At 39.8% G+C, this 17247-nt stretch overlaps 1 protein-coding gene across 3 annotated transcripts in view; it reads left to right on the top strand.

Annotated features, from left to right (window-relative positions):
• Positions 1-17247, top strand: part of LOC139605838 (transcription factor COE3-like) — a 150326-nt gene that overhangs the window by 73127 nt on the left and 59952 nt on the right. For all 3 annotated transcript variants that reach the window (XM_071457680.1, XM_071457682.1, XM_071457681.1), the window contains exons 7-8: positions 16749-16830; positions 16908-17025. In XM_071457680.1, coding sequence (XP_071313781.1) covers positions 16749-16830; positions 16908-17025 — 200 coding nt within the window. The remainder of the gene's footprint in view (positions 1-16748; positions 16831-16907; positions 17026-17247) is intronic.

The raw sequence follows: 17247 nt of genomic DNA on the forward strand, positions 1-17247 counted from the left end.
AGCTGTGAATGATTTCATCTGTAATCCACTTACAGCAGGCTGAAAATATGAAAAGATGGATGCTGACATCAGTCTGCTCAGTGGACGAGGTGTCGCTCTCTCTCTCTGCTGCATGGTGAAGTAATGGAGAGACGAAAAATAAAGAAATAAAATCTATTAAATGTGATATAAATTCAGATTGTGTGGATTGTTTGACGCGCGGTTAAAGCTGAGCTGAGGTCACGTTTGGTGGCAGAGTTCAGACGGAGGCTTTGTCTCTGTGTTTCCTGAGTGAAGTTCAGGGAGGATGTTTCCTCCTGAGGGTTTTTGTTGCAAGTAGGAGGTATTATTCTGATGCACACAGCTGATCTAGGGCAGTATTTGTTATTTTAACACTGATATATTGAGGTGACTGACTCACCTTTGTTCACCTGGTGTATTTAACCAGGTTAAAGTTGTTGTATACAGAACATTAGACGCTGAGGATGAAATTTCTGCTCTTGTGACTCCTCCACATTATAAAGAGTCACATACAGCAGTTGGAAGTTAAGGTGTTGAGACATATTTCATTTACTTTCACAACATAACAGAGACCCTTACAGAGTCTGTTTGTTTAAAGAATCAGTGTTTGTCCCTCGCGTCACTTTTAACTGAAAAACGAAACAGAAGCATCTTCACATCTGCTCTGAAACAAACCTGAGCTTTTAAAAACCTGATAAAAGACAAGTTGAGGTCTTTAAGAAGCAGAACCAGCACAGACCACATTTAGCAGGTTTGGCCTTTCTGTCCTCTTTTTTTTCTCAAATCCTGCCTCAGATATTCGAGCCTCTGTCGGCCGAGTCCGGCCCAAGGTCAGGCCAGATGGTGCGGCTGGCTTCACCTTGCTGCTGACCGCTGGTCCCAGTGCAGCAGAGTGGAGCCGCCGCCAAACAGATGGAGAATAGCAGTGAGTTTTAAAACCCTAAAATCTGCAGTGGAAATTCAGCAGAAAAAAAAACAGTCCATAGAAAACATGTTTTCTCCGAGCTGTTTGTGCCAATTAGGTGTGTTTTTCTTTACTTGTGTGTGTGTGTGTCTTAGTGTGTGTGTGTGTGTGTGTGTGTTTAATTTGGCCCCACCGTCTGACGTGGTTTTCGTGTTGACGCCGACTTCAAAGCAAAGTAAATTACATTTGCTTTGTAATGCTTGCATCATTATTCCTCCTCTTTATCAGCAACCAATCAGCAGTGTGTGTGTGTGTGTGTGTGTGTGTGTGTGTGTGTGTGTGTGTGTGTGTGTGAGCTCTATATTCCTCATCTATTTAAGCAATATTATTATTACCTCCACTGGAGTGATTAGTACTTGGACCACAGCTACCTCCATCACTATTGATACCAATCTTAATCAATCAGCTGTTAGATTATAAACTTTAAAAAAAAGTACAAAAAACAAAACTCTCTGTGATTTCAAAAAGAAACAAAAACTAAAATCTTTAAAGCAACAAATATTGTGTTGTTTAAATACAATTAATAATTACAACAATATGAAAGAAACCCTATTAAAGGTACCTTTGTGGAGAATATCACTATTTTTGTATTTGACTGTTTATTATAAAAAACTGCACAGCTCATATTACTGATGACTGACCACTGAGTCTGAAGTTGTTAGGTCTGACATGCTGTTACCTCCAGCCATTGTTTTTCAATAATTCAATACATTGCAGTCAACACTGTGTTGTCTTTACTTTTGTTATTGTTACAACTTTATTGTGTGATCATCAGAAAATGGACCAAACACTCTGCAGCAAGTCTGAAGTTTCTGAAGGTTGATTTTCAGAGTTAATCACATGGAAGTCTGTGTCTGCTCGTATTAAAATATTTAGCATTTGTATTTGAATTAGCTCGGTTTTTATTGAAAATGAAAATTCTGACAATGGCTTGATTCTCCTAGGATTCTAATATTAAATTTGTCAATGAACAGGAAAACAACATTTTCACAATGCAAATTAAAAGGTAAAGTCAAGGTCCAGTTTACAAATTTCTTTATCCAGTCAGTTTGAATGTATGTTGTTGAATATTAGATTAAAATGAGAATGAGAGGCTAATTTTATTCTCATTATATCTATGTTTTGCTTTGGAGTACACTGAAAATGAGAAATCATTTTCAGTGTACTCATTGTATAACCATATAACTCATTTTAGCATGAATCATACATTTTCAAATATTGAAAATCAGATTTTAAAGCAGTTTTAAAAAGAAAAAAATACTTAAGAATGCATAAGCAAATGTATATAGATATGTAGATATATATATAGATATAATTAATAAAATGTGATCTATAAATAAAATAATATAAGTTTAATTACAATTGCAATTTAATGATTTTTTATTTTCTTGTACATCAAATAAAGTCATTCATACACAAAGAGCACATAAACATACAACAAACAAACAAAGAAGCATTGGCTAACACCCTGTCAGTCTAAACAAAATTACATAATTAAAACTCAAAATACATGGCATACATCATACACACACAAAAGGATACATATTAAAAACTGCTGGTCAAAACTGACCTAATTTGGGTCAGTACAGAACCAATGCATCAATGGGGTAACTTTACCCAGAACCAGTGGATGCAAAATATGTGATATATGACATAAAATATATTGTATGTTATATAATATATATTATGGGATTTTAGTATTGGCAGCCATTGACTTCCTAAAATGGCTCTTAAACTGGAGATTTGAAAAATGAACTTCAGTATAAATGATTTGTTGAAGTTGGCCTGTACATATAAAAACACTGGTATGCTCCTAATAAACAGCGGAGAATGAGCAGGTGAAGCTCCTCACACTGAAATATAAATGTCTTGAAATTTCCTGTTTGTTAGTAATTACTGATATTTTTAAGTTTCCTGAGCTGGTTCAGGTGACACAGAGCAACTCACTCTGAGCTGAAGCAGCAGCAGGAGAAAAGGTTAAAGTAGCATGACGAGAAATTGAAATGAAATGGTTGGAAGGCAGGCCCCAGGCATTTATTCTAATGACTGAGTTTTTTTTTTTTTTTTTTTGCTTTAATTTTGGTTCAATAAAGCTGGACGTTGAGCCATCAGCAGTCAGACACTTAATTAAATACCTCAGCGGCTGTATGAGCCGTGTGAAGCCTGTGTGGAATAGTAATGGACATAAAGAGAAACATTTGTCAGACTGATGAGTGAGAGATAAATCTTTGCTGCCGGCCTCAACATCTGATCACATAAATAAACCAAAAGAAATCTCACTTTAAACAACAGATCAGGAAAGATGCTGACTGACGGACAACTGGTCATTCACACAGGATACGCGGTTGTAGTACTACTAGTGGTAGTACTGGCTGTGTCAGAAATCTTTGAAGTACTGATGATACAGTACAGTCATCAAAATGTCTGCAGTATTATATATTATTATATATTCACCATGTTTGATGGTAATGGTGGCAGTGATGGTAATAGCAGCTGCAACAGTAGTATTGGTGATACTACAGTACTGTTAGTGGTACTAGTAGTATTGGTAGTAGTGGCAACAGCAGTTTTTTCTGTGATTGTGTTTTATTTCTTCTTTCTCAGTCTCAGTTTTTTTTTTTTTTTTTTTAATACCAGTGTTTTGTACGTTGTTTTGTGGGTAATAATTAATCTGACTTTAAACTGCTCACTACACAACAATAATATATCAGTGTACAGAATTAAATGGAAATGAATGGCTGCCTGGAACAGCAAGAAATCAAACCTGTACAGAATAAATATGAAAATATTTGTCAAAAACATAAAGTCCACAGAGTTTGTATATAAGCAGCTAAAACACTGGAACACTCTTTTAAAGTAGCTTCCATCTCTGCATGTGGAGACTGCAAAAGAAAACAGATTTTAACGATGTGAAATGTTAATTAAAATGGTTAGCGTCTATGTGTGGTTTTAACGTGGGGCAATAATTAAATCATGTTGTACATATTAAGAATTTAGTGCTCAGGCAGGCGTGAGCAGCGAGTGTGTTAAATGAATCATAAAAGTGAAGAGGAAGATGTTTTTTTATAAATGAGACAGAAACCATTACTGTCACTTAGAGCGGGATCTGACCTTTAGGTAGATGGAACAGCAAGTGATTCAGGGCAAAGCTTAATATTTCACTTTACACATTCATCTAATTTCACCACATGCACATGGACCAAAAGAAGAAATAAAGTTGATAAGAAGGATGAAAAGTGAAGGACACAGAGGAGATGTACTGTTCTGTACAGTTCAGAAACGATGCCACTGATAACTTTGACGTTGTTGCTTTGCTTGTTCGCAGCTCTGAATTCAGGACAGAGAGGAGTGGACGGGTCAGGAACTCACTGAGGTTTCACCATTAAAAACTAAGTCCACTTTCCCCAAAGTCCAGCCTCACTCCAACTCTGACCAGCTTCTCCTGTTTGTGTATTTCAATAAATTGATCTTCGATGTTTGGAGGTTTTTACATGAACTGACCTCAAAGCTGAATTCAGCCGATATCGTCTACTGCTCCACCATGATGAAATTCATGTCAAACTTCACGTCTGTGAGCGTCAAACTTTTCAGGAAAGAAATGAGTCCAGTTTTTAACTTTTACCTTGAGGCGGTGTATGGAGTATATCTGCTGGGTTTTAGGAGGATTTCATCAGACTAGAGGGTGAAGGATCTTCTCCGTCCAGAGAGAGTAAAGAAATCCTCACGTTCAACACCAAAATCTGGCAACAGGAGGATTTCACATGACGATAGTGATATCAGGATTCTGCAGGATTCATAAAAGTATCTGTATTAAACATACAGAAAAACAAAAACTAAATTAAGACACAAAAACAACAGAAAAAAATATGGCACATGAAGTTCAACTGTGTGTTTAGCATTTAAGATGAAGATTAGATCTGAGGCAGCAAAAAGTTTTGGTTCAGACTCAAACAAAAGGAACTTGAATGACATCATGATGTTTTTAAGGACCTGAGTATTTCCTGGAAATGTGCAGTACCTAACCTCTGACCTCAAACAGATTGACACTGATCCTGAGCTCCAGAACTGATTAGTTTCAGTCCCACAGTTCAACTTTTTCTTTTTTTTAAATGCACTATTGCCTCCTGGAATCTGATTTTAGAGAAAATACAGCCAAAGTGGCCCTAAAATAATTTGACAAACAACACACAGAGAGATCAGCTGAGGAAAACTGGAAACAAGGTCAAAAAGAGAGGGACTGGTGCACCAAACTGCACATTAAAAACTAACAGTTTAAAGACACAAGTTTTTGTTTCTCATTGCTTTTATTTTTACGTGAAGTTTTATACTATATTTGCTGTTATATTTTTATGGTTGTTTTTTTTGTATTTTGTGGCCCAAAAAACTCTTACAAGTCAGCACTTACTGGAACAACTCTATTCTAATGACAATAAAATGTTAAAACAACGGAGTAGGTATTGTAGCTAACAAACACATGCTAGCTAAATAAGTTCCTAACAAATTCTGACCTTGCTTTTAAAGCAGGTTAGCAACGAAGAAAGAAAACCCTGATAAAGTGAGCTTCTAGATACCAACCTAACTGAAACCGAGCTAAACAAAACTTCAGACAAAACCACACAACGCAAAGTGTCTGGTAGTGTAAAAACCTGAGAGAGCTAATGCTGCACTTACAACAGCCAGCCTTACACGCTTGGCTAATTTCTAGTGAATTCTTAAGAAATGAAATTAATATTAACACCTTTTGCCTCTGAAATTCCCTGAAAGACCCTTGAAGGTTGCCTGGAGTTTGCTGGAATTCACTTTGAGAACCACCAATTATATTTGCATATTTAATAGAACAAATTGCAGGTAGTATGTGTAAATTAGGCTGTGGAGTAATTCTTAACTTAGTGGTGCAGGTTCCTGTTCCCCCAGAGTCACCTGTCTGTGTCCAGGCTGTTTTTTTTTCATTTATTTTTCCCAGGTTTTATTGAAGACTGTTTTTTCCAGGCTGTTTTATCAGACTGTTTCCAGGCAGTTTCCAGATTGTTTTTCCAAGCTGTTGTCAGGCCTCCTCTTTCACATTTCTCACTGTTTTGGGCGTCTGTTGAGGTTTATCTGGTAGCAGCTGCTCACTCGATGCACCCTCTGGATGACAATATGCTGCCAAGCTGTCCACATATACTACTCAACATACACTATGTCTCCCATGATCCCCAAGGGTCTGGGTGGTGGGGGACACTGGGTGATTACCGGAGTACAGGGAATGCAGTTATCCCTACTGAGTGTGTTTTCTGATATGCAGGTGTGGATAAAATAACACTCATCTCAGAGGCTGCAGTTTGTGTTTTTTTATTTGTGCGTCAGTTATTTGGTTCACTGCCACAGGTAGTATACTGGGGTGTAGTGGCGAAGGTGGAAAGTCTTATATTCCAGTTCACTTTTAAGGCTCTGTGAGGAAAACAGCACTTTGGACAACTATTATTGCACACTGTGTGTAGCTGGTTTGATTATTGATAGTTCTCAACCCTGATCACATCTGAATATTGTTCAGTCAAGTGTGATCAGAAGCCTCGGGGCAGTCGGACTCATACTGAGGAACATAAACATACAGTAGAGATAAGTGGATCCATAACATCTTATAAATAACACGCAGCTATTTAAATTTCCACCAGTTTTTATTATCTGTTAAAAATGTTTTTTTTTTTTTTAGCTCTTCTGGTGTGAAAGTAAGTTGGTTTGATTTGTGCAGGTCTGATTGATAATAAGGGTTAATTTCAATAATTATTTCATGATAAATTTATTTAGAACTTAAAAAAGAAATTACTGTGTTCTTCTGTGCACATTAGAAATGGGACATTCCAATGTCTTAGTATATCACATGTACATTTTTTTAAATCTAATCAGTCAGGGGCAACTGCACATGTGGGGCCCCCAGTCAGTGTCATGATTTACTTGTCTCACAGTCACATGTGTCATTGACTTTTAAAAAGAACTTAAGTAGAAGGTGATGCCTTTAGATGTTGAAATGTTGAGACTGTGTGTGTGTACTCCAGGGTGTAATTACATGTTTCTGAGAGTGTACTCTGGCTCTTAAACAGGTTTACATGGGTGTGTGTGAGTTTGCCCGTCTGTGATTGGCTGTACAGTATGTTCACTCTGTGTATGTGTGTTTTATGAGGACGTGCGCTCGGATGTTTTTCTTGAATTTTGAATCTTACTCCGATTTCCACCTCATTTTTAAGTCATGATGTCAAACACACACACACACACACACACACACACACACACACAGACACACACACACACTCCGGCTGCAGCGTTGCGTCACACTGATGATTTTTCGATCGCAGAGACAAATATGCTGATCGTCATGACAACGCTGCCAAAATACAGCTGAGGAGTAACCCGAGTTCACTGTGGGAGAATGTGTGTGTGTGTCTGTATTACTCCTGTTGTGGGGACATAAATCTTTTACCACACATTGTGGAGACTTCTCTTTCTTTTGGGGGTCCCATCATGTAAATAATAAAATTTTGGGGTGAAGACTTGGTCAGAGTCAGTCTCAGGGCAGTCATTCAATGTGATGTCCTCTGTAGGGATGGAGTTCATCAGCATTTTATCAAATCCCTTTGAATCTTGTTAAATAGTTTGTTTGAAGTAATGAAGATATTTGTGGTTTTTATTTCAGTCAGCACAGCAATGAAACAAATTTCAGCTATGCTGTGTTGTCTACCCTCCTCTGATTTCATTAATAACACAATTGATAACTTTAATCCTGTTTTATGGACAAATTACCGCACAGGCCTAACACACCTTGACACTTCCAACATATGTTCTCTCTGCTTTGTGACCTTCATTAACCCCCTCCTCACTCAGTTTGCTCCTCGTGCTGCAGCATGCAGGAGGCTCTGCATAACACAAGTTCTTATCTTAATGTGATGGATGCTAGATAAGTGTTTGGGGAAAGGACTTGTCGTTCTTGTCTTTGATGTCAGCACTGTCAGTAAAATGATGATTTACAGTTGTTTCATCTACTATGGTACATTTAAGCTAACAACGGTGTCGCTTAGTTGGTACCAGGGATACAGTGCTGCCAGTCAGTCTTGCTGCCAGTTTGCCCAAGTGGTCACTGCTGGTATTGCAAGAGAGAAGCAAAGGAGACCAAACAGAGAAGGCGAATGAAAAATTCAATAAGGGATTTGATTGCTGTGGAGCTTCATGAATCCAGCTATTTTGGATCCAAAATGGGACTGGCTATCAGAACCCAACCATAGTCCTCTGACGTAATGGAAACATGACTGTGTGTGTGAGAGACAGAAAGAGAAAGAGAGACACTTTATTCTGACATAGCAACCTATAAGATGTTTTTTGTGTGTTTTGTGTTGTAAAGAAAAAAACTCTCTGTCTCTATGTCTCTCGTCCGCTCTCTCAGGCAGTATGAAATAATTATGGGATGTTCTGTTTGTCTCTGCGCTCCAGGAACTCAGCATGTGTTCTTTTTTTCTTTCTATACACAACATCTCTCCAAAACATTTGTACAAACACACACACACACACACACACATCCTTCTTTTCCTATATTTGTGGGGACACGTTACTGACATAATGCATTCTTTAGCCCCTTACCCTAAAACCATGTTCTAACCCTCAAACAGCCTTTTAAACTTGTGGGCTTCAGCATATTGTTGCTTATAGATATAGTGGGTTTCTGGTCTTTGGACCCCATAAATATAGTAAAACAAGCCCACACACACACACACCCTCGTCTCACCTCAAGCTAACAGGAAGCAGCAGAACACAAACAGGAAGAATCTACAACACTTTCATGTTAAAACATCTCTGCTCTGTTGCTGTCAGCTCTGATACAAACAGACACTCCATTCTAGGTTTTCTTTTTTTATGCTCGCTTTTGAAATTCAAGTGAAATTCAGTGACATTCAGAGCGTTTTCACTTACAGTTCATTGTGTAGCTGAGCCACGTGGGGTAACAGGTACACGACGAGCTGTCTCACACTACCAGACCTGGGGCCTGATTAAACCCAAAGACCCCTCAGATGTTTCAGATTTAGTTTTTTATTTTTTCGTCTCTTTTATCCCAGAATAATACACAAAATATACACTTTTTTTGCTGCTCAGATGAAATGTGTTTATGCCTCTTCTTCTGGCTCTCCTCATGTTCAAGCAGCTCTCTGTTAGGATTGGTTATCAGGTTGTAAGGGCCGACAGTGATCCTCTGATGCTTTTGGAGGTGCTTTTGATCTCAGGTAAAGCAGGAGGAAATCCTGCTCTGGAGAACCACCTTGTCAGTGTCCCTCAGATAGTTTGTCAGGGAACAGGAACTGAGAAACATCCATGATTTCCTGGAGGGTGAATGAGCATCTGCGCTGGGAAACATGACGATGGCCAGTTTATGTCACACCCTTGTTTGCAGACAAATGAAATAGCCTCCCCAAGTTTACAGCCGTGACAGTTCACCTCAGCTGAATGGATCGAGAGGAAGTTCCGCCCACTCTGAGATCGACAGGTGAAGTGCAGCTTTTTATCTGCGGAAACGAAAAGACTTTATAAAATACTCATGATGTCAGATGATTAGCGGCTGAAATATTCTTCCCTGCAGACAATTTTCCACGCATGTTTTTAGATTTTGTCGTCAGCGTTCGATCCTGCGATGGAGTCATCACGTCTTCACTTTATTTATTTATCTTCTCATGGATTTTGTGTCACATTATTTTTAATGCGGAAAAATTTCCCTCCGGTCACACAAGAGGAGGAGGAGGGTGTAAGCATCCCTTTTTTTATTGCAATTGATTCAGATTGATTAGTTTTAGATATTTAACGTGACCACCCACCCCACCCCTTCTCCTCCCTCCTCACTTGCTTGCTCTCGTCATTGCCGCTTTATTTTGCAAAGACAAAAAACGAGGCGTCCTCCCAGAATGCATAATGGCGGCACTCAATATTTCAGACCGAACAAATGAATTGCACGAGGCTCTTTTAGCAGAATAAACTGCTTTTGCGTGTCAAGACAAAGTCTGGGGAATAAGGGACCGAGGACCTAATATGTTGTGACAATAGACAGTAGAGGGGCTGTGTTTATGTGCTGGTGTGTGTTAGTGAGTGTGTGTGTGTGTGAGAGGCAAAGAAAGAGACAGAGAGAGACAGAGGCAGATCTGTTCCAGGGACTGTTTTAGTGCCTCATCAAATATTTAGTTTGATTGTACATGGTCCTGTAATTGCCATCTTGGCTTGTGAATTATTGATGGTGTGTAGCAGAGCCAAGGAGGGACCTCATCCACACACACACACACACACACACACACACACACACACACACACACACAGGGCTCGCTCATGTGCTGTAATAAGGCCAGACAAAAGCAAACACACACACACATGCTGGTGCTGAGGCCAGTGAATCACCATGTAATGGTAATGGGCATGAAGCTGCTCTTGTTTCATACCCTAATTAGCTGCAGAGGAGCATCATCTGAATTCCTCAGTAATTATTTGAAGAGGGCGTTTCAACAACACAGCAGAGTCAATATTAGACTTTACTCGACCTTCTAATGAGGCAACGCTTAGACGAACGCCTTCCCTCCTTCTTCTTCTTCTTCTGATGTTTTTTGTAGCACAAACTGCCTGAAAGCTTGTTTTTTTTTCTTTTTCTTTTCTTGCTTTTGTTTCTCAGCCGCAGATCCTTCACGCTTTGTTCGTTAGCTGTAAACAAATGAGATGTGACGGCAACGCGGTTAGTGGGTTAACCAGGACGGATTGTTGTGGGCTCGGCGGTGGCTTCGGCTCGCCACGCTTGCTTTGTGCTTTATTTCAGTTTTGTCACCCGTATGAAGAGCTGGTGGTGGTGGCGGTGTGCTGGCCCGGACTCGCCGGGTGGTGAGGTGGTAAACTTGCAGCTGCAGGTGGTGTGGTGGCTTCTTACAGAGAGAATCAAACTGTGAGGGTGAGCAGCAGCAGCGGCAGCAGTGGCGGCAGCGCAGGATCAGCAACACGGCAGCTTTTAAAAATACTCCTGCTGAAATATTGATTTTTTTTCCTGCTTCTTTTTCTTTCTTGCCTAACGTAATAAGTGAGAGACTCCAGGGAGTGTGTGTGTGTGTGTGTGTGTGTGTGTGTGTGTGTGTGTGTGTGTGTGTGTGTGTGTGTGTGTGTGTGTATGTACGTGCGCGTGCGTATGTGAGGCCAAGCATCCTCCCTCAGCCTTCACAGTATGTGTGTGTGTGTGTGTGTGTGTTCATATGAACTATACATGTGTGTGTTTCTGTGTGTGTTCATCAGGGCCTTGTAATCTGAGTCCGACGTAATTGCTTCCCATAGTGCCCTGGGTGTGGTCGGGGGTGACATCACCCACAGCGGCCGGTGAAAACGCTGAAGTCAGACCAGTGTCCATCCCCCCACCCCCCTCCCCTCAGCCTTACTCCCCCTGTCCTCAATGCCCCCCTATACCCTACACCCCCAGAGTGAGCTAAAGTAGCTTTAAAGCTGCTCCACTGGAACAGTTAAAACTAACCAGCGCTAGTGTTGTAACCTTTCAAAGTGAGAATCCATCTTGTCTCCAAGCTTTTCACCTGTGGCCGAACCACAGTGGTTCTGACCAATCATCTGCTCTTTTCCACAGTTTCCAACAAAGCCTTCCCAGATGTTCTGTGTAAAAAAAACATCTTATGTAGTTTTCCTCCCTCCATACATATTTATATACTATAGACTATTTGCAATCACTTCAACTTTTCAGCTTTTCCAATCACTATTGAGTTCTTGTCAATTAAAGTCAGCACTTCCTGTGCAGATATTTCAAATTAAAAGCCCTTTCTTTAAAGCTGTTAGTGAAGAAACATTAAAGTTCTGCTTTCTGGTCCAGCTGTATGATGTTGTCTGTGCAGGTGTGTAGTTTGAAAGATGTCACAAGGCAGAGAGGCTGTGACAAAAGACGTTGTCCAGGTGCTTTATGGGATGAAAAGCCGGCATATACATATATGTATATGTAGTGTGTCTATCCTGCCTAGAAGGACTAAGATCTAAACTTGTGTAATAAGAGCTGAAGGAGTCAGTATGAGGCAAATTTAAGTTTATAAAAGTGGGACCTGGTTTGTTGTTGCAGCATAAATCAGCTGCTGGTTTAATGATGTTCAGGCTTCACTGTGGAGCCGCAGTGATCTCAAAGCTGCATCCAGCGCCACTCTGTGTCCTGCTCTAATTGATTGTCGGGTGGTGTAATGAGGTGACAGCTAACACCAGCAGACTCTGTCTCCCTCATTATCTCACCTCCTTTTTATGAATCAGAAGAAGGAGGAGAAGAAGGAGGCGAAAAAAGGGGCTGAGCTAATGATGGAGCTCCACTTTGTTATTTATCAAGTTATTGATACGTTTTCAATCAGGAAATGGAAGCTCCACCCCCCTCATTCACTCATTCACTTCTCCTCCTTTCCGTCCTGGTGGAGACAGTGGTCATCCTGACGGCGGGACACTACTCTCTGAGCTCACTGGTTGGTGTTGGGATTGAAGACACTATGTCTACAGTTTTATCTCTCATGTTACTCCGATGCTCTGGGTAAACTGGCTAAACTGGTGAAACTAGTCCATCTCCAGGTGAACAGTGTGCACCACTGTCTGCCACAGCGTCAGTCTGATGAGAGGTGAGCCAGTGTTTCAGAGTCAGAGCTCAGATTTTCAGTGTTGAAGTGAAGTTTGTCAAGGTGTAGATGGTGTGTGAGGTTTCCCGCCTAAAGAAATGTTCTGTAGTTCTGAGCCGTCACAAACCGTGTGTGTGTCCTGTGTACCAGGACAAGATGAACAAGGAGGGCGGGAACATGAACCAGGACCCCTGTGGTCTGTGGGGAAAATCAAATCTGACCTGGAAGCAGCTCTGACCTGAAATAAATAGAACAATTAAATAAAGATAAAGTTAAAATGATAATAATAATAATAATAATTAGTCAGCATCTGAATGTCAGTGATGTCACTTTCACTGGGTTCATGAGGTGAACTAGTTTCTGGTTGCTGTGGTAATACAACAAAACTTACACAAACACAACGCAGTATACTGTACACACACACACACAGACACACATTCTTGTATTGTCTGTATTTGTTTGTGTATTTGGGTGTATTGTTGTGTGTGTGTAAAGTGTGTCTGTATGTAACGTCGTGTGTGTGTGTGTTGTTGGGTAAACGATTGTTTTGTGTCTTAAAGTCTGTCTCAGTCTCAGAAACCACTCTTTTGTGGTTTCTGTGTGTATATACCGTGTGTGTGTGTGTGTGTGTGTGTGTGTGTGTGTGTGTGTGTAGCAGTATGTGTCTTTGTCTCAGAGCACCTCCTTATATGTGTGCCATTGTTTGTGTGTGTATTTGACTGTGTATGTTTGTCTATATATTAATGTATTCAGGTGTGTGTCCTGTTGTATTTCTGTGTGTGTGTGTGTGTGTCTACATTTTGTCTGTTATGAGTGTATATGTGTATCAGTGTGTATGAGTGTGAATATTTTTCTTGTTTGTATATCATTTTGTCTCAGTGTGTGTGTATATATATATACAGTATATTAGTGTGTACAGGTTTGTATCACTGTGTATATTTGTGTGTTTCAGTGTGTGTGTATATATTAGAATGTATAGATGTCTATCACTGTTTTCCCCTATGTGTATGTATGTGTATGTGTATGTGTATGTGTATGTGTATGTGTGTGTGTGTGTGTGTGTGTGTGTGTGTGTGTGCATGTGTGCGTGTGTATATGGTCTAAGCAGCTTGTTTTATGTGTGTGTGCCTGTATGTATTTGTTGTGTGTTTTTGTGTCTGTAAGTATGTATGTGCAGATTTTTGTCTGTGTGTATATGTGAGTGTAGCTGTGCATTATCATGTGTGTGTGTGTGTGTTTATGGTCTGAGCAGCCCATTGAGTTTGTGTATGTGTGTGTATTGTGTGTCTCTGTGTATGTGTGTGTATGAGTCTCTGGTCTTGTCTCCAGCTGCGTTTTAATGCAATCCACATCGATCCATATCAGCTCTCTGAAGGACTCAGTATCATCTGAATGGAGCTCCATATTATTCTGTTCACTGCCATAAAGGGCATTAGAGCCTCCAGAGCAGCAGATCAGCTTTCAGTCAATACACACACATGCACACACACACACACACACACCGCCCATCTCTCCACCTACCGCCTTACCTCTGCACACTGTCTCTTAAAGGGTGATTTCAGCCAAAGTATAACAACAGTGTTTCAGTCCATGCAGATATCTGAGGTTCTGTCTCAGCAGCAGCAGCAGCGTCTCTGTTACTATGGAGGATTCACACAACACAATGAAGACAGTTCACTGGGAAATAGTCCCTCTGTCGTACGTAGAGTAATCCGTTCACATTCGCAGAAAACCTGTGACACCATAAAAACATTAGCAACAACAACAGAGTCAACAAATCTCAGGTCTAATCAGCAGCAGACACACATGTTTAAAACATCTGTCCTCCCAAAGTCTGAACCCAAAATCAGGTGATCACACCAGATTTGCGGTTAATAAATGGATAATGTGAAAAATAATGGCCCTTTATGTACACAAAATCCATGCAGTTTACTGCTGCTTGAAGAATTGAAGTTGTTTTTACACCTTAAAAAACCCTTTAACTGTGAAGATGATCAATTAAAAAGCCCTTGATATTATATAGTACATTAATTATTTTACCTTAACTGAAATTAAGTGGATTTAGTTTTATTATGGATTTTTACCCCCCAAAAAATCTTACTTAATAATCCATGAATTATCACCTTAAATCCCACTAGAAATACCTTAACTTAATCATTATAACTAGGTAAGTGATGAGTGCCAATTTTAAGGAAAAAGTTAAGGGGTTCAGTCTCTGCACAGAAACTAAACCTACCAAGCTCCTGCTGTGTTTTTAAAGATATTGTTACTGTCTCATTGAGGTGGAAATCGATGCCGATCTCACACAGCCCACACTTATATCTTACCCCTCCCCCCCTGCACTCCCAGCATACCTTGCTGGAGCAGAAGAGTAAGGAGGAGGAGGGGGCAGGAGAGGATGGGTGTGGGTATTCTGCCGAGGTTATCCCCTGGTTAATGTGACATGTCTGTCTGCGACCTTGCCGCTTGTTAACTGCCCGGATTATTATTGTGATAATGTGGCAATTAAAAAGGAAACGCTCCATCAGAACGGGAGGGGGGGCTTATGGTCCGAGAGATGGATGTGCACAGATTACAAGGCAGTGGGAAATGCATTAAGGTGGCAATCCATTCTGACCCCCCCACCCCTCCACCCCATCAACCCTCCCTGCCCACCATCCTCGTCCAAAGCTGCAGGTTATTACCACCCGTCCTCATTGATATCCGTTCCCAATCAATACTCCTCTGCCGCCGTAAAAACTGACGTAAATCAACAGGCGGCGAGCGAGAGATCAGACGTGCAGGAGGGAAAATCAAAAGGCGGCTCCTAATGAGACGACATAAGTCTGCAGGAAGTGTCGACTGTCTTTATCAAGACGCCGCCGCTGAATGATAATGTCATCTGCAGAGAGGAGAGACATCATGTGACCTGACACAGGAAACAAGAACACTGAGGTCTAATGTAGACAAAGTGTCCTCTAACATGTTGACCTCCCACCAGTGTTTGCCCAACATTTAACTGAAACTCTCCTTTAGTATTTACACAAATAGTTAATTATCAACAACTATATTGATGATTGATATATATATAATATAAAAAGCTGTTTGAAGATGGGACCTCTGAAATTCATTTAGTTCATTCTTCACTATTTGATCTGATATTTTATAGAACAAAAACTATTCAATTAATCAAAAATTAATCAATAAGGAAAATAATCATTAGTGGCAGTAAATGTTTATTACACTGTAAAAACACCAACTTGTATTTTTTCAAATCATAATTTAAGAATTTAAGTTTCTTCTCCTGCAGATCTGTAACTGCTGTATAAACATAAATTAATTATTAGATAAATACAGTTATATTATCGATAATGGATTGCTCACATGAAAAGATGCTGACTATGTTATAAAACTTTTATTAAATGTTATACACACATACAAATACTGTTTCCACATGAACAATTTATGTCTATTAATTAATTATTTATTAGCAAATCATTCACAGAAGGGTTAAAAATGTTTATAAATGTGTTCATATCTCATGAAAAAAAACACATCAAGCCTCAATATTCATTCTTCAGCTTGGAAACAGACAAAAATATATAATTTAAATTCCACTCCAGATTTCTTCTGAAGTCTTCAGCCACATGTGTGTGGTTTTCTTCATCAGAAGAGTTGACTCAGTTGTCTTGATTGAGAGGATGAATTAATCAAATATGATTATCTTATAATTTTATTTTACATTCATTTCCACTTTTCTAGATTCTTTAAGTGTTTGTACATTAACTCTATGAAGAGTTGATCTGACTCTGTTCAGTTTTCCTTGTTTGTTTCTTTTTATTTCTAATTATTAATAATTTGGTAATATTTGAAATGTTTTATATTTTTTTTAAATCTAAAACTTTATTTTTTTATGATGTTTTATTTTACATGTCTGAACAAAACATCTGGTGAGGAGCTGCTGAATGATGTTTATTTGAGACATTTAAATAAAGTGTGATTGAGACACTTTTATTTTGGTGAGCCTTTCCCTGATGTCAAATGAGCGTCCCGTAAAGTCAAACTGAGCCCGACTCCTCTCACTGATCCTTGACCAGCTCTTAATGAATGAATGTGTGTTTGGTTTGATCAGCTGGTGAAACGTGTCTGACACTGATCTGCTCCATCTCTGCTTCTAGATTCTTCCTGAAGTTCTTCCTCAAGTGCAACCAGAACTGTTTGAAAAATGCAGGAAATCCTCGAGACATGAGGAGGTTTCAGGTGAGTCTGTCCCACACACACGCACACACACACTGATGTGAAGCAACTGTGAATGACCATGATGTGTTTGTGGACAGGTGGTGGTTTCCACTACAGTCAACGTGGACGGTCATGTCTTGGCCGTGTCAGACAACATGTTCGTGCACAACAACTCCAAACATGGCCGCCGCGCCCGACGCCTGGACCCCTCTGAAGGTAAGACGTTGCTCAAAGACGCAATATTTTTCTTCATCCTTGACTCTTTGTAGTCTTGTGGGTTTCTGTCCTCGCTGTAACATCAAATAAACTAAATGCAAGTGAAGAGCTGAAAAGAGCTGTCACTATCTTAAAGATAGATATCAATAAATCTTAGCAGCAGTGGTGGAGATATCCTTAGATCCTACATTTCCTATAATGCACCAGTCTGCCTGTATTTCA

The sequence above is a fragment of the Trachinotus anak genome, unplaced genomic scaffold, assembly GCF_046630095.1.
Source record: "Trachinotus anak isolate AG129_WGS33_773 ecotype Australia unplaced genomic scaffold, CSIRO_AGI_Tana_v1 ptg000021l, whole genome shotgun sequence".
Lineage (NCBI taxonomy): Eukaryota > Metazoa > Chordata > Actinopteri > Carangiformes > Carangidae > Trachinotus > Trachinotus anak.